The 23,575-nt window shown below is 43.2% G+C and overlaps 1 protein-coding gene across 2 annotated transcripts in view; it reads right to left on the bottom strand.

The window, feature by feature from the left end:
* Positions 1-23,575, bottom strand: part of LOC122424842 (histone H1.8) — a 29,575-nt gene extending 6,000 nt beyond the window's left edge. For both annotated transcript variants that reach the window (XM_043443073.1, XM_043443074.1), the window contains exon 1: positions 23,419-23,575. In XM_043443073.1, coding sequence (XP_043299008.1) covers positions 23,419-23,551 — 133 coding nt within the window. In that variant the 5' untranslated portion in view covers positions 23,552-23,575. The remainder of the gene's footprint in view (positions 1-23,418) is intronic.

The following is a 23,575-nucleotide window of genomic DNA, read 5'->3' as shown; positions in this document are numbered from 1 at the left end:
TCTTATGGCCCCATGGACTGTAGCTCACCAGGCTCCTCTGTTCATGGGATTTTCCAGGCAAGGATACTGGAAAGGGTTGTCATTCCAGGGTATCTTCCTGACACAGGGATCGAACCTGCGTCTCCTGCTTTGTCTCCTGCTTTGCAGGTGGATTTTTTATGGACTGAGCCGCCAGGGAAGCCCCTTACATTATTTATAATAATTCAAGAGCAGAAGCAACCCCAAAGTTCATAAACTAGTGAATGGATAAACAAGATGTAGTACGGCCAGAACATCACACAGCGAACAGGAGGAATGAAGAACCTCCTTGAAAAGATGATGCAGAGTGAAAGAAGTTAGTCACAAAAAAGTCACATATTGTATAATTTAGCTGATATGAAATGTCAGGAATGGGCAAATCAGAGCCAAAAAGTAGATTCGTGGTTGCCAGGGGCTGGGGAGGTGGGTGGAGACGGTGAGTGACTGCCACTGGGTACAGGTTTTTATTTAGAGGAGATGAAAATATTCTAACATTCACAGTAGAGACGGGCCACAACTGTGAATGTGCTAAAAGCCACTGTACACTTTAAGTGGGTGAACTGCGTGCTGTGTGATTTACTGAGATATCCCAATAAGCTGCTATTTTTAAATTGCTGCAAAAAAGACTAGGATCCAGGTGAGGAGGGAGAGAGTGTTAGAAGCTGTCAGTCACCATAAAGCACAGATAAGTGGTTTAAATATGAAACCTAATTTAAACACGGTGATTAGAAATGTTGATTTCTGACCAGTTTATAAAAACTGAAGACTCAGAAAAGGAATCAAGTAGCTAATATTAATATACATATATGAAGGCAAATGTGCTCAGCTGCTCAACTATGTCTGATTCTTTGCAACTCCAAGGACTGTAGCCCACCAGGCTCCTCTGTCCATGGAATTTTCCAGGCAAGAATACAGGAGTGGGTTGCAATTTCCTTCTCCAGGGGATCTTCCCGACCCAGGGATCAAACCAGCATCTCCTGGGACTTCTGCACTGCAGGCAGATTCTTTACCACTGAGCCACCAGGGACGCCCCTTTATATATATCTCACATCTTAAAGTGGAAAGATAGAACTTTGTACATGTGCAGATTGCTATATCAAAATCTCATGGGAACTATTAATACAAAACAAAAAACTACAATAGAGAATCAGCCAATACAAAAGAAAAAGTCAGCCAAACACAACAATAGGGGGCTTCCCTGCTGGCTCAGTGGTCAAGAATCCACCTGCCAATGCAGGACACCTGGGTTTGATTCCTGGTACGGGAAAATCCCACATGCTGTGAGGCACCCCCATGCATGACAACTACTGACCCCATGCACCTTCTAAAGCCTGTGCTCCACAATGAGATGAGCCGCTCTAGTGAGAAGTCCACACTCTTCAGCTAGAGAGTAGCCCCACTCACCGCAACTGGAGAAAGCCCTCACACAGCAATGAAGACCCAGTATAGTTAAAAAAAAATAATAAAAAGAACAAAACCCCACAGCACTAGTCATCAAACCACAAGAGATAGACGAGGGAAGAAAGAACACCAACAACAACAAAAAATCCAAACAATTAAGAAAATGGCAATAGGAGATACTGGCACAAAGACAGAAATACAGATCAATGGAACAGAATAGAAAGCCCAGAGATAAATCCACGAACCTATGGACACCTTATCTTTGACAAAGGAGGCAAAGACATACAATGGAAAAAAGACAACCTCTTTAACAAGTGGTGCTGGGAAAACTGGTCAACCACTTGTAAAAGAATGAAACTAGAACACTTTCTAACACCATACACAAAAATAAACTCAGAATGGATTAAAGATCTAAATGTAAGACCAGAAACTATAAAACTCCTAGAGGACAACATAGGCAAAACACTCTCTGACATAAATCACAGCAGGATCCTCTATGACCCACCTCCCAGAATATTGGAAATAAAAGCAAAAATAAACAAATGGGACCTAGTGAAACTTAAAAGCTTTTGCACAACAAAGGAAACTATAAGTAAGGTGAAAAGACAGCCCTCAGATTGGGAGAAAATAATAGCAAATGAAGAAACAGACAAAGGATTAATCTCAAAAATATACAAGCAACTCCTGCAGCTCAATTCCAGAAAAATAAATGACCCAATCAAAAAATGGGCCAAAGAACTAAACAGACATTTCTCCAAAGAAGACATACAGATGGCTAACAAACACATGAAAAGATGCTCAACATCACTCATTATCAGAGAAATGCAAATCAAAACCACAATGAGGTACCATTACACGCCAGTCAGGATGGCTGCTATCCAAAAGTCTACAAGCAATAAACTCTGGAGAGGGTGTGGAGAAAAGGGAACCCTCTTACACTGTTGGTGGGAATGCAAACTAGTACAGCCACTATGGAAAACAGTGTGGAGATTTGTTAAAAAACTGGAACTAGAACTGCCATATGACCCAGCAAATACCACTTCTGGGCATACACACCAAGGAAACCAGATCTGAAAGAGACACGTGTATCCCAATGTTCATTGCAGCACTGTTTATAATAGCCAGGACATGGAAGCAACCTAGATGCCCATCAGCAGATGAATGGATAAGGAAGCTGTGGTACATATACACCATGGAATATTACTCAGCCATTAAAAAGAATTCATTTGAATCAGTTCTAATGAGATGGATGAAACTGGAGCCCATTATACAGAGTGAAGTAAGCCAGAAAGATAAAGGCCATTACAGTATACTAACACATATATATGGAATTTAGAAAGATGGTAATGATAACCCTATATGCAAAACAGAAAAAGAGACACAGAATGTACAGAACAGACTTTTGGACTCTGTGGGAGAAGGCGAGGGTGGGATGTTTCAAAAGAACAGCATGTATACTATCTATGGTGAAACAGATCACCAGCCCAGGTGGGATGCATGAGACAGGTGCTCAGGCCTGGTGCACTGGGAAGACCCAGAGGAATCGGGTGGAGAGGGAGGTGGGAGGGGGGATCGGGATGGGGAATACGTGTAACTCCATGGCTGATTCATGTCAATGTCTGACAAAACCCACTGCAATGTTGTGAAGTAATTAGCCTCCAACTAATAAAAATAAATGAAAAAAAATTAAAAAAAAGAAATCAAGGAAACTTGAAAAAAAAAAAGAAAATAGCAATACGAATATATGTATCAATAATTACTTTAAATGTAAATGGATTAAGTGCTCCAACCAAAGACATAGGCTGGCTGAATGGATACAAAAACAATATCCACTTTATAAGCTGTCTATAAGAAACACACTTCAGACCTAGGGACACATATAGACTGAAAGTGAGGGAATGGAAAAAGATACTCCATGCAAATGGAAATCAAAAGAAAGCTGGAGGAGCTAACCTCTTATCAGACAAAATATATGTTAAAATAAAGATTGTTGCAAGAGACAAGGAAGGACACAACATAATGATCAAGGGATCAATTCCAAAAGAAGATATAACAATTGTAACTATTTATGCACCCAACTTAGGAGCACCTCAGTACAAATGGCAAACACCCATAAAAGAGGAAATTGACAGTAACACAATAATAGCAGGGGAAGTTAACACCCCACTTACACCAATGAATAGATGATCCCGACAGAAAATTAATAAGGAAACACAAGCATGAAAAGACAAGAGACCAGATAGACTTAAATGATATTTATAGGACATTCCACCTGAAAGCAACAGAATACACTTCCTTCTCAAATGCACATGGAACATTCTCCAGGATAGATCATGTCTTGGGTCACAAATCAAGCCTTGGTAAATTTTAAAAATTGAAATTGTACCAAGCATCTTTTCCAATCACAACACTATGAGATTAGAAATTTATTACATTTAAAAAAACTAAACAAAAAACCACATGGAAGCTAAACAATGCACTAGTAAATAACCGAGAGATCACTGAGGAAATCAAAGAGGAAAGAAAAAATACATTAAAACAAATCACAGTGCAAACACAGCAACACAAAATCTACCACCCAAAACCTGTGGGATGTAGCAAAAGCAGTTCTAAAAGGGAATAGACAGCAATTTAATCCTAGCTCAAGAAATAAGGAACTCTCACATAAACAACCTAAGGCTGATGATTCACGTTGAGGTTTGACAGAAAACAACAAAATTCTGTAAAGCAATTATCCTTCAATAAAAAAATAAATTAAAAAAAAAACCTAACCTTACAGCTAAAGCAACTAGAGAAAGAAGAAACAAAACACAAAGTTAGTAGAAGGAAAGAAATCAGAAAAATTGGAGCAGAAATAAATGAAATGGGAATGAAGACAACAACAGCAAAAAAAACCCCGATGAAACTAAAAGCTGGTTCTTTGAAAAGATAATTGAAATCGGTAAACTTTCATAGAGACTCATCAAGAAAAAAAAGGGGAGAGGACTCAAATCAATAAAATTGGAAATGAAAAAGGAGAAATGACAACTGACACTGTAGAAACACAAAGGCTCATAATACATTATTACAAGCAACTCTAAGATGATAAATTGGACAACCGGGAGAAATGCACAAATCCTAAGAAAGGTACCACCTTCCAAGACTGAACCCGCAAGAAATAGAAGATATCAACAGACCAATCACAAGCCATGAAGTTGAAACTGTAATGTAAAATCTTTCGACAAACAAAAGTCCAGAACCAGATGGCTGTGGATTTCATCAAACATTTAGAGAAGAGCTAATACCTATTCTTCCGAAACTCTTTACAAAAATTCGTGGACAAAGGAACACACAAACTCATTCTATGAGGTCACCATTACTATTACCCTGATTCCAAAATCAGCCAAAGATACCACAATAAGAGAAAACTGCAAGTCAGTATCACTGACGAACAAAGACAAAAATCCTCAACAAATGCTAGCAAACTGAATCCAACAACACATTACGTGAACATAAATCATAATCAGGTGGGATTTCTCACAATGATGTAAGGATTCCTCAGTATCCACAAATCAACCAGTGTGATACATCACATTAACAAATTGAAGAATAAAAACCATATGATCATCTCAGTAGACACAGAACAGTTTCACAAAATTCAAAACACCCATTTATGATAAAAAAAAAAAAACTTTAGAAAGTAGTTATAGAGGAAACTTACCTCAACATAATAAAAGCCATTAAATGACAAAACCCACAGAACACGTCACTTTCAATGGTGAAAACCTAAAAGCATTTCCTCTAAGATCAAGACAAGGAAGTTGACTCTAAACATTCAACATAGTTTTGGAAATCCTAGCTACAGCAAAGAAGGATAGATAAAAGAAACTCAGATTGGAAAAGTAAAACTGTCATTGTTTGCAAATGACAGATACTATACATAGAAAATTCTAAAGATGCCCCCAGATAACTAGCAGAGCTCAATGAAATTGGCACTGTTGCAGGACACAAAATGAAAACCTAGAAATCTCTTGCATTCTTGTATACTAACAATGAAAGATCAGAAAGAGAAATTAAGAAACCAATCCCACTGACCACTGAAACAAAAAGAATAAAATAGCAAGAAAAAAAAACTACCTAAGGAGGCAAAAGACACGCTTTTGGAAAACTCTAATAAGACACTGATAAAAGAAATCAAATACGGCACAAACAGAGAGAGAGATACACCACATTCTTGGGTTCGAAGAACCAATACTGTAAAAATGACAACACTACCCAAAGCAATCTACAGGTTCAGTGCAATCCCTATCAAATTTCCAATGGCATTTTTCACAGAATTAGAACAAAACAATTTATAATTTGTATTAAAAAAAAGAAGAGCTGGAGGGATCAAGCTCCCTAATTTTAGACTATACTACAGGGCTACAGTAATCAAGACAGTATATGGTATGGCACAAAAAGAGAAATATAGATTAATGAAATAGAAAACCCAGAAATAAACCCACACACCTACGGTCACCTAATTTATGACAAATGTGGCAAGAATATACAATGGAGAAAAGGCAGTCTCTTCAATAAGTGGTGCTGGGGAAATTGCACAAATACATGAAAAAGAATAATATTACAACACCTCCTAACACCATATGCAAATTAAAGTCAAAATGGATTATAAGGCCAGAAACTATAAAACTCTTAGAGGAAAACATAGATCACTCTCTGACATAAATCACAGCAAGATCTTTTTTGACAGACTATTAGTCATAAAGAGGAATGAAAAATGGGTCATTTGTAAAGACATGGATGGAGCTCGAGACTGTCATAGAGTGAAGTCAGAAAAGGAAAAATATCGTATGTTAATGCATGTGTGGAGTCTGAAAAATTTTGTACAGAGCAGAAATAGAGACACTGACATAAAGAATAAATGTATGGATACCAAGGGGGTAGGGGAGAATGGGGTGAATGGAGAGGTTGTAATTGACCGAGAACCTACTGTATAATACAGGGAACTTCACTCAATGCTCTGTGGTGATCTAAAGGGGAAAAAAATCCAAAGAAGATATCTATACACACACACACACAGCTGATTCACTTTACTGTACAGTAGAACATAACACAACATTGTAAAGCAACTATAATAAAATATTTTAAATAAAAATAAATAAATGGGACTTAATTAAACTTAAAAGCTTTTTCACAGCAAAGGAAACCATAAACAAACAAAAAAGACAACCTTGAGAATCAGAGAAAATATCTGCAGATGAAGCAACTGACAAGGGATTAAACTCCCAACTATACAAACAGCTCATGCAGCTCAATATCAAAAAAAACACCCAATCAGAAAATGGACAGAAGACCTAACTAGACGTTTCCCCAAAGACATACAGATGATCAAGCAGCACGTGAAAATACGCTCAACTTCACTAATTATTAGAGAAATGCAAACCAAAACTGCAATGCCAGATCACTTCAAACTGGTCAGAATGGCTAGTATAAAAAAATCTACAAACAATAAATGTTGGAGAGGGTGCACTGTTGGTGGGAATGTAAACTGATACAGCCAATATGGAAAACAGCATGGAGGTTCCTTAAAAAATTAAAAATAGAACTACTATATGATCCAGGAATCCCAATACTGGGCATATACCATGAAAAAAACCTTAATTGAAAAAGACACAGGCACTGCAATGTTTATTGCAGTATTATTTACAATAGCCATGGCTTCCCTGATAGCTAAGTTGGTAAAGAATCTACCTGCAATGCAGGAGACCTGGGTTCTATCCCTGAGTTGGGAAGATCCACTGGAGAAGGGATAGGCTACCCACTCCAGTATTCTTGGGCTTCCCTAGTGGCTCAGCTGGTTTAAAAAAAAAAAAAAAATCCACCTGCAATGAGGGAGACCTGGGTTCAAACCCTGGGTTGGGAATATCCCTTGGAGAAGCGAACAGCTACCCTCTTCAGTATTCTGGCCTGGAGAATTCCATGAACTATATACAGTCTATGGGGTCGCAAAGAGTCAGACATGACTGAGCAACTTTCACTTTCACTTTGGGCTTCCCTGGTGGCTCAGATGGTAAAGAGTTTGCCTGCAGTGTGGGAAACTTGGGTTCGATCCCTGGGTCTGGAAGATCCCCTGGAGAAGGAAATGGCAACCCACTTCAGCATCCTTGCCTGGAAAAACTCCATGGATGAGGAGCCTGGCAGGCTTTAGTCCACGGACTCGCAAAGAGTCAGACACAATTGAGCAAAAGATCCCCTGGAGAAGGAAATGGCAACCCACTTCAGCATCCTTGCCTGGAAAAACTCCATGGATGAGGAGCCTGGCAGGCTTTAGTCCATGGACTCGCAAAGAGTCAGACACAATTGAGCAACTTCATTTTCTTCTTGACAATAGCCAGGACATGGAAGGAACTTAAATATACATTGACACATGAATGGATGAATATCTGGTGTGTGTGTGTACACACACACAATGGAATATTAATCAGCCATAAAAGGCAAAGAAATTGAGTCATTTGTAGAGAAATGAACGAAGCCAGAGACTGTCTTTAAGAGTGAAGTTAGTCAAAAGGAGAAAAACAAGTGTCGTGTCTTAATGCATATGAGTGGAATCTAGAAGAGAGGTACAGATGAACCCCTCTGCAAGGCAGGAACAGAGACACAGACGTATGGATGTGTGGACACGGGGTGGGGGAGGGAAGTGGGATGGACTGGGAGGTTGGGTTTGCCACGCGTACACTCCTCTATGTAAAACAGACAGCCAGTGGGGGCCTGCTGGACCGCACATGGAGCTCAGCGCAGGGCTCTGCGGTGACCTACAGGGGTGGGGTGGGTGAAGGGAGGCGATACGTGTACACATATCGCTGACTCACTCTGTTGTACAGTAGAAACTAGCAACATTGTAAAAGCAACTATACCCCGATTTTAAAAGAAGGAGAGCAAGCTGGGGCAGCAATGCTCATGTCCGACAAAATAGATATTGAAATAAAGACTGCAGTAAGAGACAGGGAAGGACACTACATAATGATCAAGGGATCGATCCAAGAAGAAGTATAGATGTACTCAGCACAGGAGCACCTCCATGAGCTGTGCTTAGTCGCTCAGCCGTGTCTCACCCTCTGCGACCCCACGGGCTGTAGCCCACCAGGCACCTCTGACCATGGGATTCTCCAGGCAAGGATACTGGAGTGGGTTGCCACGCCCTGCTCCAGGGGATCTTCCCAGCCCAGGGATAGAAACCAGGTCTCCCAAATTGCAGGTGGATTCTTTACCAGCTAAGTTACCAGGGAACAAGGCAAATGCTAATAGCCATAAAAAGGGAAATTCACAATAACACAGTAATAGCAGGGGACTTTAATACTCCACTGACCCCAGTGGACAGAACATTCGGGCAGGAAATAAATAAGGGATCATAAGCCTTAAATGACACAATAGACCAGATAGAGTCAATTAATATTTTTAGGGCACTCCACCCAAAACCAGCAGAATACACTTTCTCCCAAATCCACATGGAACATTCACTAGGACGGATCACATCCTGGGTCACAGATCAAGTCTTGGTACATTCTGAAAAACTGAAATCATATCAAGTATATTTTCATAGCACTATGAGATAAGAAATCAATTACATGGGGAAAAACTGTAAAAAACACAAACACATGGAGGTTAAACAATACGTTATTTAACAACCAATGAATCACTGAAGAAATCAAAAGAGGAAATAAAATACCTAGAGACAAATCACAATGAAAACAGAACAATCTTAATGCAAAAGCAGCTCTAAGAGGCAATTTACAGCAATAGAATCTTATCTCCGGAAACAGGAAAACTCTGAAATAAACAACATAACCTCATACCTAAAGGAACTAGAGAAAGAAGAGACAAATACCAAAGTTAGTGGGAATGACAAGAATAGCAAAAAAAAAAAAAAGAAGAAGGAAACTGAAAGCTGGTTCTTTGAGAAGATAAATAAAATTTATAAACTTTTAGAGAGACTCATGAAGAAAAAAAGAAAACAGATTCAAGTCAGTAAAATTAGAAATGAGAGAAATTTACAACTGACACCGCAGAAATGCAAGGCTCATAAGAGATTACTACAAGCAACTACATGACAATAAATTGGACAACCTGGAAGAAATGCACAAATCCTTGGAAAGGTATAAGCTTCCAAGACTGAACCCAGAAGAAACAGAAGATATAAACAGACCAGTTACAAGTCATGACATTGTAACTGTAATTAAAAATCTTCCAACAAACAGATGTCCAGGACCTGATGGCTTCACAAGTGAATTTGATCAAACATTTAGAGAAGTGATGTGAAAGTCACTTAGTTGTGTCTGACTTTTTGCGGCCCTATGAACTATACAGTCTATGGAATTCTCCAGGCCAGAATACTGGAGTGGGTAGCCTTTCCCTTTCTCCAGGGGATCTTCCCAACCTAGGGATTGAACCCAGGTCTCCCATATTGTGGGTAGATTCTTTACCAGCTGAGCCACCAGGAAAGCCCAAGAATACTGGGGTGGGTAGCCCATCCCTTCTCCAGCAGATCTTCCCGACCCAGGAATCGAACCGGGCTCTCCTGCATTGCAGACAGATTCTTTACCAGCTGAGCTACCAGGGAAGCCCATCAATAAAACCTTTAGAGAAAAGTTAACACCTATTCTTCTGAAATGCTTCCAAAAAACTTGGGAGGAAGAACATTCCCAAATTAATTCTCTGAGGCCACCATCATCTTGATTCCAAACCCTGACAAAGATACCACAAAAAAAAGAAAATTGCAAGCCAGTATCACTGACGAACACAGACACAAAAATCCTCAACAAGTACTAGCAAACTGAATCCAACAACACATTAAATGATCATACACCATGATCAAGTGGGATTTATCCCAATGATACAAGGATTCATCAATATCCACAAGTCAACCAGTGTGATATACCACATTAACAAATTGAAAAGCAAAAACCATATAATCATCTCAATAGACACACAAAACCCTTGACAAAATTCAAAACACTCATTTAGGATGAAAACTTTAGAAAGGAGGCATAGAGGAAACCTACCTCAACAAAATAAAGGCCATATATGACAAACCCACAGCAAACCTCATTCTCAATGGTGAAAACCTGAAAGCATTTTCTCTAAAATCAGGAAATTCCTCTACAACAAGGAAGCTCACTCTTGTCACTATTATTCAACACAGTTTTGAAGTTCTAGCCACAGCAGTCAGAGAAGAAAGAGAGATAAAAGGAATCCAACTTGGAAAAGTAAAACTGTAACTGTTTGCAGATGACATGATATTATGCATAACGCTCCTTGGAAGGAAAGCTATGACAAATGTAGATAGTGTATTAAAAAGCAGAGACATGACTTTGCTGACAAAGGTCCATATAGTCAAAGCTATGGTTTTTCCAGTAGTCATGTATGGACAGATGTGAGAGTTGGACCATAAAGAAGGCCCAAAGAATTGATGCTTTTGAATTGTGGGGCTGGAGAAGACTCTTGAGAGACCCTTAGACTGCAAGATCAAATGAATCATTCCTAGAGGAAATCAACCCTGAATATTCATTGGAAAGACTGATGCTGAAGCTGAAGCTCCAAGACTTTGGCTACCAGAATTAGAACAAAAAATTTATATAATTTGTATTAAAAAAAAAAACAAAAAACAGACCTGGAGGAATCAAGCTCCCTGATTTTAGACTATACTACAGGGCTACAGTAATCAAGACAGTATGTTACGGCACAAAACAGAAATATAGATCAACTGAACAAAATAGAAAACCCAGAAACAACCCCACCCACCGATGGTCACCTAATCTATGACAAAAGAAGCAAGAATATACAATGGAGAAAAGACAGTCTCTTCAGTACGCGGTGCTAGGAAAACTGGACAGCTACATGAAAAAGAATGAAATTAGAACACTTCCTCATGCCACACACAAAAATAAACTCAAAATGGATTAAAGTCCTAAATGTAAGGCCAGAAACTACAAAAATCTTAGAGGAAAACATAGGCAGAACACTCTCTGACATAAATCATGGCAAGAAATTTTTTGACCCACATCGTAGAAAATAGAAATCAACAAATGGGACTTAATTATACTGAAAAACTTGCACAGCAAAGGAAACCATAAACAAGATGAAAAGACAACCCTCAGAAGGAGAGAAAATATTTACAAACAAACCAAGTGACAGAGGATTAGTCTCCAAAATATACCAACAGTTCATGCAGCTCAGTATCAAAAAATCAAACAACCCCATCAAAAAATGGGCAGAAGACCTAAACAGACATTTTTCCAATGAAGACATGAGATAGCCAGCACATGCATAAAAAGATGCTCAACATCATTAATCATTAGAGAAATGCAAGTCAAAACTACAATGAGATATCACCTCCCACCAGTCAGAATGGCCATCATCATAAAATCTACGAACAATGATGAATGCTGGAGGGGGCATGGAGAAAAGGGAACTCTCTTGTACTGCTGGTGGGAACATAAATTGATACAGCCCCTATGAAGAACAGTAAGGAGGTTCCTTAAAGAACTAAACATGGAACTACTACTATGTGACCCAGGAATCCCACTACTTCTACTTGGCATATGCCGTGAAAAAAACGTAATTCACAAAGACACGTGCACCCCAGTGTTTACTGCACCATTATTTACAATAGCCAGGACATGAAAAGAATGAATGGATGAAGATCTGGGTGTGCGTATATGTGTATGTACACACAGACAGAAATATTACTCAGCCATAAAAAGGAACAAAATTGGGTTATTTGTGGATGGAACCAGAGACCATCCGACAGAGTGAAGTAAGTCAGAAAGAGAAAAACAAGCATTGTATATTAATGTATCTATGTGGGATCTAGAAAAGTGGTCTAGATGAACCTGTTTGATGGGCAGCAACAGAGACACAGATGCAGAGGATGGACGCGTGGACATGGGGGTGGGGAGGGAAGTGGGATGGACGGGGAGCCTGGGGGTGACATGCAGGCACTGCTATGTGTAAAGCGATACCCAGTAGGAAACTGCGGCACAGCACAGATGCTCAGCTCAGGGCTCTGCAGTCACTCGGACGGGAGGGGTGGGTGTACCCACACCTCATCATTCTGTTGTACAGTAGAGCCTAGCAACACTGTTAAACAACCATACCCCAGTTTAAAAAGAAAGCAAGCAAGCGGGGGTAGCAATACTCATATCAGAGAAAACAGATCTTAAAGACTCTTACAAGAGACAAGGAAGGACACTACATAATCATCAAGGGATTAATCCAAGAAGAAGATAGAACAATCGTAAATATATATGTACCCAACACAGAAGTACCTCAGCACATAAGGCAAATGCTAACGTCCATAAAAGGGGAAATCAACAATAACACAATAACAGTGGGGAACTTTAACACCCCACTGTCACCAATGGAGAGAACATTTGGGCAGAAAATAAGCAAACATGAGCCTTAAATGACACAACAAACCAGGCAGATTCAATTAGTATTTTTAGGGCATTCCATCCAAAAGCAGCCGAGTACACTTGCTCCTCACATCCACATGGAACATTTTCCAGGACAGATCACATCTTGAGTCACAAAGCAAGCCTCGGTACATTTTTAATAATTGAAATCATATCAAGTATCTTTTCTTACCACAACCTTATGAGATTAGGAATATATTACAGGGAAAAAAACTGTAAAAAACACAAATACATGAAGGTGAAACACGTTACTAAATAACCAATCAATCACTGAAGAAATCAGAGGAGGAAATAAAAAAATACCGAGAGGCAAATCACAATGAAAACACAACTATTCTAATGCAAAAGCAGCTCTGAGAGAATTTATGGCATTAGAATCTTATCTCAGGAAACAAGAGAAATCTCAAAGAACCTAGCCTTACACCTAAAGTAACTAGAGAAAGAACAAATAAAAACCCAAAGGTAGAAGGACAGAAATCATGAAAAATCAGAGTGGCAATAAATGAAACAGAAACAAAGAAAACCAGTATTAAAAATCAATGAAACTAAAAACTGGTTCTTTGAAAAGATAAATAAAATTGGTAAACCTTTAGCTAGACTCATCAGGAAAAAAAGGAAAAGTGTTCATATGAACAAAATTAGAAATGAAAAATGAGAAATTACAACTGACACCACAGAAATACAAACACTCAAAAGAGATTACTACAAGTAACTATGGGCTTCCCTTGTGGCTCAGCTGGTAAAGAATCCACCTGCAATGCAGGAGACCTGGGTTGAGAAGATCCACTGGAGAAAGGGACAGCTACTCACTCCCATATGCTGGCCTGGAGAATTCCATGGACTGTATAGTCCACGGGGTCGCAAAGAGTTGGACACAAGTGAGCAACTTTCACAGGTTTGCCAAAACACTGGACAACCTGGAAGAAATGCACAAATCCTTAGAAAGGTACAACCTTCCAAGACTGAACCAGGAAGAAATAGAAGATATAGACAGACCAATCATGAATACTGAAATTAAAACTGTAATTAAAAATCTTCCAATAATCAAAAGTCAAGGACCAGATGGCTTCATAGGCAAACTCTATCAAACATTTAGAGAAGAGTTAACACCCTATCCTTCTGAAACCCTTTCCAAAAAACTGCAGAAGAAGAAGCACCCACTAACTCATTCTATGAGGCCACCATCACCCTGATTCCAAAACCAGGCAAAGATACCACAAAAAAAGCAAATTACAGGTCAATATCTCTGATGAACATAGATACAAAAATCCTTAACAAACACTAGCAAACTGAATCCAACAACACATTAAAGGATCATACGCCAGGATCAAGAGGGATTTATCCCAACGATGCAAGAATTCATCAGTATTCCACCAACCAACCAGTGTGATATATCACATTAACAAACTGAAGAATAAAAGCCATATGATCATCTCAAGAGATGCAAAAAAATGATTGGCAAAATTCAGAACACCCATTTATGATAAAAACTTTCTAGAAAGTGGGCATAGAGGGAGCCTACCTCAACATAATAAAGGCCACAAATGACAAATCCACAGCAAACCTCATTCTCAATGGTGAAAAACTGAAAGCATTTCCTCTAAAATCAGGAACAAGACAAGGAAAGTCCACTCTCTCCACTATATGCAACAGTGCTTTGAAAGTCCTAGCCATGGCAATCAGAGAAGAAAAAGATAAAAGGAATCCAAATTGGAAAAGTAACGCTGTTACTGTTTGCAGATGTGACATTATTACCTGGAGAATTCTAAGGAGGCCATGTAAGAGAGCCCATCAATGAAATCTGCACTGTTGCAGAATTCCAAAGGAATACACAGAAATCTCTTGCAGGGCCTCCCTGGGGGCCCAGTGGTTGAGGATCCACGTGCCCATGCAGGGGACACAGCTTTGTTCCCTGGTCTGGGAAGATCCCATCTGCCATGGGGCAACTAAGCCCGCATGCCAGAACTACTGAAGCCCGAGTGCCCACGACAAGAGAAGGCACCGGAATGAGAAGCCCACACACCACAAGTGGAGAGTGTGCCCCCGCCCACAACTACAGAAAACCCATGCGCAGCAACAAAGATCCAGCACAGTCAAAAAAAACATATATCTCAAATTCTTATATACTAACAATGCAAGATCAGAAAGAGAAATTAAGGAGACAATTCTATTTACCACTGCAGCAGAGAATAAAACACCTATGTATAAACCTACCTAAGGATGTAAAAGAACTCTACTCAGAAAACCGTAAGCTACTGGTGAAAGAAACCAAAGGTGGCACAGACAAATGGAGAGATATACCACGTTCCTAGGTTGAAAGAATCAACACTGTGAAAACGACTGTACCATCCAAAGCAATCTACAGGTTCAACAAAATCCCTCACAAATTATCAATGGCACTTTTCACAGAATTAGAACAAAACAATCTCCAGCTTGTATGAAACCACAGAAGACCCCAAATAGCCAAAGCAACCTCAAGAAAGAAAAACGGAGCTGGAGAAATTGGGCTCCCAGACTTCAGACTACTACAAAGCTACCATAATCCAAAGTTTCATTGCAGCACTATTTACAACAGCCAGGACATGGAAGCAACTTAAATGCCCATCAGCAGAGGAATGGATAAGAAAGGTGTGCTACATATATACAATAGAATATTACTCAGTCATATAAAAGGAACAAAGCAAGGCCATTTGAAGCAATATGGACGGACACAGAGGAGGTCATACTGAATGAAGTGCGTCAGACACAAAAAGACAAATACATGACATCACTTGTGTGTGGAATCTAAAAAAAAAAAAAAGAATACAAATGAACTTATTTACAAAACAGAAGCAGAGACACAGATGTAGAAGACAAACGACAGCTACCACAGGATAAGCTTGGGGGGCATAAATTGGAAGGCTGGGACTGAGATTTACACACTGCCATTTACACAATAGATAACTAACAATAACTTGCTTTATAGCACAGGGAGCTCTCCTCAGCACTCTGTAACGGCCTGTATGGTAAAAGAACCTAAAACTGAGTGGATACACGAATATGTGGGCTTCCCAGGAGCCTCACTGGTAAAGAATTCACCCGCCAAGTAGGAGACGCAGGTTCAATCCCTGGTTTGGGGAGATCCCCTGGAGAAAGAAATGGATACCCACTCCAGTATTCTTGCCTGGGAAATTTCAAGGGAAGAGCAGCCTGGTGGGCTACAATCCATGGGGTCACAAAGAGCCAGACACAACTTAGCGACTCAATAACAACAATGTATGTTTATGTATAACTGACTCGCTTTGCCGTATACCTGAAACTAACAGAACAATGTAAATCAACTATACTTCAACAAAAAGTTTTAAAAAATAAACTAATGGGATCTAATTAAACTTCAAAGTTTTGCATAGCAAAAAAAAAAAAAACCACTATACGAAAAGGCAAGCCACAAACTGTGAGAAAATATTTACAAACAAACCAACTGACAAGGGATTAATCTCCAAAATATACAAACAGCTCATGCAGCTCAATATCAAAAACAACTCAATCAAAAAATGGGCAGAAGATCTAAATAGACATTTCTCCAAAGAAGACATACAGATGGCCAAAAAGCACATGAAAAAATGCTGAACATCACTAATTATTAAAGAAAGGCAAGTCAGAACTATAGTGAGGAATCACGTCACACCAGTCAGGATGGCCATCATCAAAAAGTCTACAAAAAATAAATACTGGCAAGGGTGTGGAGTAAAGGAGACCCTCCTACACTGTTGGTGGGAATATAAATTGGCTCAGTCACTGTGGAAGAGAACAGTATGAAGGTTCCTTAAAAAACTAAATATAGAATTACTGGATGATCCAGCAATCCCACTCCTGGGCATGTCCTCAGAGAAAATCATAATTCAAAAAGATACGTGCACCCCATTATTCACTGAAATACTATTTACAATAACCAAGACATGAAAGCAATCAAAATATTCATCAACAGAGGAGTGGACAAAGATGTGGTACATACATACAATGGGACATCACTCAGCCCTAAAAAAGAACCAAATAAGGACATGTGCAGCAACGTGGATGGACTTGAGATTTATCACACTGAGTGAAGTCAGTCAGAGAAAGACAAACACCAGGTGATACTGGTTTTATGTGGAATATAAGAAAACGGTAGAAATGAACTTATTTATAAAACAGAAATGGAGTCACAGATGTGGAAAGCAAACGTCTGGTTACCAGGAGAGAAAGGGGAAAGGGATCAATTGGGAGATTGGCGCTGACATATACACGCTATTATATATAAAACAGATGACTAATCAGGACCTGCTGGGTAGCACAGGGAATTCTACTCAATACTCTGAAGTCAACTACACGGGAAAAGAATCCAAGGAATAGATATATGTATACCGTACACCTGAAATTCATACATTTTTACAAAATAAAGTCGGAAAAAACCCCACCTGAAAACCCTAGATGTCCGCAAAAATTGTAAAGAGACCTTATCAAATTCACCCTCTATTGCCCCCTGGCTAGGAAGAAGCCAGTGTCTGAGAGTATTCATTTTGGGACCAGAGCCTGCAAATCAGTGGAGTCTCAGGTCAGCCAGGACCTGGGGGCCTCGACTGCACCCCACCCCCCATCTCCAACAGCGGGGAGGGGGCCCCAGGGAGGTCCGAGCCCTCCCAGCAGCAGAGGGAGAGGGTTTCTGGAGGGGCCTGGCCTGGGGTGAGAGCTCTGAGACAGGCTGCGACCTGGGACTGCTTGTTGCAGGGCTGGCACCCGGACAAACGTCCTCTCCAGCAACAGGGCACAAAGAAACTCTAAGTGACTGCAAACAACGACACGCATGGGTGTGTGCCAAGTTGTTTCAGTCATGTCCGACTCTCTGCAACGCCATGGACTGGAGCCCGCCAGGCTCCTCTGTCCGTGGGATTTCCCAGGCAAGAATACTGGAGTGGGTTGCCATTGCCATTCCCTTCTCCAGGGGATCTTCCCGACCCAGGGATTGAACCCAGGTCTCCTGCACTGAAGGCTGATTCTTTACTGTCTGAGCCACCATAGAAGCAGTGGAGGCAAATTATGGACAAGAAGATACAAAAAAAAAAAAACCCCAAAACTCGACTGCTACTTCTGATGAGCTGGGAGCAAAAGCAGGGTGCTGTGCGTGACCCCGCACTCCACACCTCTAAAGGGACAGACAGACCACCTAGGCCACTCTTTGGCCTGACCCCTGAACACACCCCTACCCTCACCCCATATGAGGAACCAATTTGCCCCCACCTCAGAGAGCAAACGAGGGGACCTGTTACTTGTTTTCATTCCTCCTTCTGCAGCAGGAACTGCAATAAATCCTTGCCTGAATTCTGATCGATTTCTACTGTTTAAGGAGGCCAAGAACCATGGTCGGTAGCAAAGTATCCAGTGACGCCATGTAGGGGACAATTGCCCACTTCCCAGGAGAGGATCTGGGCACGTCCAAGACCATGGAATGAAGCCTTCCTGTGGCTGACCCGCGCCCACCTGAGTCTCGTTTCAGCGTCACCACAGGTGGTAAGTCTGCCTTCCCGGCCCCGGGGCATCTCGGGACCCTCACCTGGGCAATGCCTTCTCCTCCCCTGTGTCCTTTTCCAGCTCCTGAAATCTCTGTCCTCTCCTCCTTGTCTTATCCTTCCGAGAGAGTGGACACCAGGCAGCTACAGCATCGCTTCCCCCAGCTTGTGAGACCTGCTCCCTCTGGCCAAGGGCTCACCTGATGGGTGGTGAGCAGAAGTGGGGAGGCTCTCCCGATGGGAGGTTTATCTCATAAGTGACAGATGTTCAAACCTCAGCACGCGGCCCAAAGTCCAATCACCCCCAATATGCTCACCTTTGTTTCCCTGCCGCCAAGAGACGTCCCCTTGGGAACGGGCCCACGCAGCAGATTTCCACACACTTGTGTACACGCGCGTGAGAGTCCCAGAGATGACGGACACCCAGCTGGTTTCCAGGCTTGATGAGCCCCGTGGGCAGCGGCCAGGGTGCCCCCTCCTTCACCGGCCCTTTCTGGAGGCGCACAGGTTGGTGTCTGAACAGACACCTGGCAGGGGGCAGGTTGAAATGGCAATTTCTCTGTATCTTCCTCTTTCCCGGTTTTTCCTATCTCTCCTCCGTTTACCTCTCCCTCGGTCCTCACCCACTACACTCCCATCCCAATCATCCTAAAGTCTTATCTGTATCTTTATAAACTTTTGTCACTGGTGTCTTTCTTGTATGTAGTTTTGTCTGTCTGACAGCTCTTGCAAGTCCCTGCCAAGACATGGTGGAGAATTCAAACCTCGAAATACAAACATAGCCCAAACTGCCTGAGACTCCAGCCTTGGGTTATTTGGGGAGAATTTTAAAGAACAAAAAAGAAAAAGAGAGGGGCTTGGGTCTCTCTCCTCTGCCTTTGCAACGTAACTCTTCTGCCTGGGCTCCAAGAATTACCTGATCCATCCCTAACTGAAGAAGAAGAGAGACCTTTTTGAATTCAAGCGGGAAAACTATGAGATCCCTGGTTCTGTAGAAATTAACTTATCTGGCTTAGGCTTGTGGGTTTAATTAATACAGACCTGTCTTTAGAGTTATCAACATGACACTTTTACTGTACCTAGGGTTACTGAAAGTCAGTAAGTGCATGTTGTTTCTGCTATCATAAAATCTGTCATCAAACAGAATAACCTTATGCAATTAAACTTTTGGGCAAATATAACTGTGATAAGAGCTTTCTGGTAAATGCTATAGGAATCATTATGCTTTGGAAATGTCCATCTAGAATGTTGTTGTTTAGTTGCTTAGTCGTGTCTGCCTCTCTGTGACCCCATGGACTGTATCCCCCACCCCCGCCCCGGGCTCCTCTGTCCATGGGATTCTCCAGGCAAGAATACTGGAGTGGGTTACCATTTCCTTCTCCGGGGGATCTTCCCTACCCAGGGATCGAACCCAGGTCTCCTGCATTGCAGGTGGATTCTTTACCATCTGTGCCACCAGGGAAGCCCAAGTTGATTGAACTGCAAAACACACAGCTTGTGTGCAAGAGCTCAAGTTATGGTCCTAGTGATTGCCCGCCCTGAACTCCCTGGTCTTCTCCAGTACTCCCCATAGGAACAAGAACATGCTGAGAAATGGGGCTAGGATAGAGGAAGCACAGGTTAGTATGAAGAGCAGGGGAAGCTTCTAGTCCCGGAGGCCCAACAATGGAAACTAAGAGTTGACGATGCCTCCACTATGGGAGGGATGCACCATGGGACTTGAGGCAAAAGGCTTTTTCAGGGAAGGGGCTTGCAAGAACAGTAAAGCAAGCAACACTGGCCTGTGACTTATGTGCCCATAATAATCTGAAAGGGATCTTTCCAATCCAGGGGTCAAACCTGGTTTCCTGCAATTGCAGGCAGATTCTTGACCATCTGAGCCACCAGGGAAGCCCCATAATAATGCCCAGACCCATCCAATCCCCCCTCTGTTACTCAGGCCAATTCAGTGCCGACTGACACATCCAGGGGAAGATTGGCAGTTAGATTTCACCCAAATGCCCCCACGATCAAGATATAAATATGGTCTGGGCTTGGTTGATACTTTCACAGGATGGGTTGAAGCCTTCCCCACCTGATCTGAAAAGGCTATGGACATCTCTAAGTTCCTTTTAAAAAGAAGTAATTCCTCGCTTTGGACTTCCCAAGTCTCCCCAGAGCCATAATGGGCCCTCTTTTATAGCCAAAATCACACAGGGGCTCACAACAGCCCTAGGGACAGACGACAAGCTACATACCTCATGTTCGACTCTCTGTGACCCCATAGACCGTAGCCTGCCAGGCTCCTCTGTCCATGGGGATTCTCCAGGCAAGGATACTGGATTGGGTTGCCATGCCCTCCTCCAGGGGATCTTCTCGACCCAGGGATTGAACCCATGTCTCCTACACTGGCAGGCAGGTTCTTTACCACTAGCATCATCTGGGAAGCCCAATTGTATGATTTAGTTCATGTGACATGCCAGGAATGGGCAAATCAGGGCTAGATAGTAGATTAATGGTTGCCAGGGGCTGGGAGGTGGGTGGTGATGGGGAGTGACTGCTAACAGGTATAGGTTTTCATTTAGAGGAGATGAAAATTGACTATGGAAACAGGCAACTGTGAATGTGCTAAAAGCCACTGTAAATGAGTGAATGGTGTGCTATGTGAATTATTGAGGTATCTCAGTAAGCTGTTATATTTAAAACGTTGCAAACGAGAGTAGGATACAAGGGTAAGGAGGGAGCCAGGGAGAGATGTATCAGTCACCATAAAGCACATAAAAGTGGTTTAAATATGAAACCAGTGATTAGAAATGTTGACTTCCAACCAACCTGCAAAACCTGAAGACTCAAGAAAAGGAATCAAATGGCTAGTATATATATATATATATTTTAAAACATTTTAAAGTGAAAAAAAAAAGAAAACCACCACCATCTAAAAACTCTAGACCTTAGCAACATTTGTAGAGAGACTTAATCAAATTCAACCTCTGTTGTTTCCTGGCCAGGAGGAGCCCAGTGTCTGAGAATATTCATTTTGGGGTCAGAGACCGCGAGTCCATAGAAGCTGAGGTCAGTCAGACCTTGGAGTCTCACTTTGAGCCTCAGCTTTCCCAGCCCCGCCTCCCCGGCAGGAGCCCTAGCGTGGTCTGAGCCCTTCCAGCTGCAGGGTTAGAGGGTTTCTCAAGGGGCCTGGCCCGGGGTGACAGCTCTAACTGCTGCCCTGTCTCCCCCAAACCACGCCCTGTCCCAGGGAGCCACCCGCGCGTCTCCATCCTCCCCCCGGCCCTCCAAACTGTTCAGCTCCTCATTCTGCAGTTAGTCAATGCCTGCTGTATACTGGGGTGTCCAAAAGAAGAGCTCACGCTCCTTACAAACCTGTCCCTCGTCTTCTCTCCCCCACAGGTGCCTATCTCTCATACCTACCCAGACACCCAAACAGGTGCCCAGGGCATGTCCTGAACACCCCATCCCCACCCGAGGCAGGACACAGATGGGCCCCAGGCTTGAACAGTTTCTCCCCTACGGACAGAAACTCCACAAAAGCACACGGACGGAGGAGGCTGGACCCTGCCCAGAAAGAAGATCACGTATTCCTCGTTGTCGAAGTTAAGGAGGCCTCCCCAACGACACAGGCACAGAAAGGCTGCTTGGAGGTCAAAAGGGGAGTGGGTGTCACCCCATAGCAAGTGATGTCAGCTACCCACAGGCCTCCGCGCTAGACTCCATCTCGGCTCGGAGATGCGCACGCACACGTGGGAGGAGACTGAGGTTACCAAATACAGACACACAAGCAGGCCAAGCAAGGTGCCTGGCCAGAGGAAACCCAGGAGAAATGCCCCATAAACGTGATTCAAACCACGAGGGCAAGACCCTCTCTGAGCCCGCCCGTGTGTCTATATCCACATGTACTCTTTTTCCTCCTAATAAACGCTGGACTTGCTTCACTACTTTCCGTCTCTGTGTGGAAACTCACTTCTACCCAGGCAACAAGCTAGGGCCTCATCACTGCCCACTGGTCCCTGGGGGTCTGGTGGCCAGGATTCGACGCTCTCCCGGCCACTGCCCGGCCTGTCTCTGGCTGGAACCGAAACCCTGAGGTCACTCCTGCTCCCCACAAGCCTCTCAGCCGCCATCCCCAGGGCGCAGACTTCTCCCCTTTGTCACTCTTTCCACGCGCATCTAGAATCTCTCGCATCCCTCAGCCACCTGACCTGACACCTGACCTCAACCTGGGAGGCCCGGTCCGATCAGCGCCTCCCCATCACTGCTGTTCTCCCAACTCTGCCCCAGCCGGAGGGAAGTCATGCAGCACCACCACCCACCAAAAGGAAAACCAAGCCCTCCACCAGCACGCTCCCCGCCAGGCCCTGGCCCGAGCCAGGCTGTCCCCTCGGCCTGGTCGGCCGCTGTCACTCACCATTCAAGGCCCAAACAGCACTGAGCCCCTCTGCCCTGCGCTCCCCAGGCACTTGGACCCATTCTTTCTCCAAAGACATCTTCGCAAATACTCGTTTGAACACGTCCCCTGTCCCACCCTCCTCTGGGAAGCCTACCCTGACCACCCAGAGCGGCTCCGACAGCCCTCTGGCTCCCCACCACTCAAGCACATGCCTCATTATCAAAGCAACTGACTGCCTCCCAGCCTGGGAGCTCCTGGAGGGGATGAAGCGGGTCCGTGTGCCTCAGTGGACCCCATACCCAGAGAATCCTGAGGCGCTGTATGTTGGTTGAAAGCTGGGATGCGGCCTTACAGCCAAAGCGCAGTTGAGCCTCAAGCGTTTGCCCGCCTGTTGCTCCAGCCCTTCAATTAGCCCCAGCTGGGCAGAGGCCCGCGCCCCGAGCAAATGGGCTCCAGCTGGGGAGGCCCCTGCCCTCTCCTCCCTGCCCGCCCCCGCCTCTGGCATCAGCTCTTCTGCCCCTTGGAGGGGTGGGGGGGTGCGGTTTCTGGGGCCAGCCTGAGGGAGCAGGGGGCGGGAAGGATCAGGACCCCTGGGGAACAGGCTCCCTCTCGGAGGACTGAGGGGGCCACTCCATGAGCTCACCTGGCTTTTCAGACCCTGACGGCATGGACGACCCCTCTGCGGAGGCCGAGGAGGCGGAGGAGGCAGAGGAAGCGGAGGAGGCCGAGGAGGCCGAGGAAGAGGTGTCACTGGAAGCGACGCTCCCGGGAGCCATCCCGCAGGCAAAAAGTTACGGGTG

Source organism: Cervus canadensis, chromosome 22, assembly GCF_019320065.1.
Source record: "Cervus canadensis isolate Bull #8, Minnesota chromosome 22, ASM1932006v1, whole genome shotgun sequence".
NCBI lineage: Eukaryota > Metazoa > Chordata > Mammalia > Artiodactyla > Cervidae > Cervus > Cervus canadensis.
This window is presented reverse-complemented; position numbering and strand designations above follow the sequence as displayed.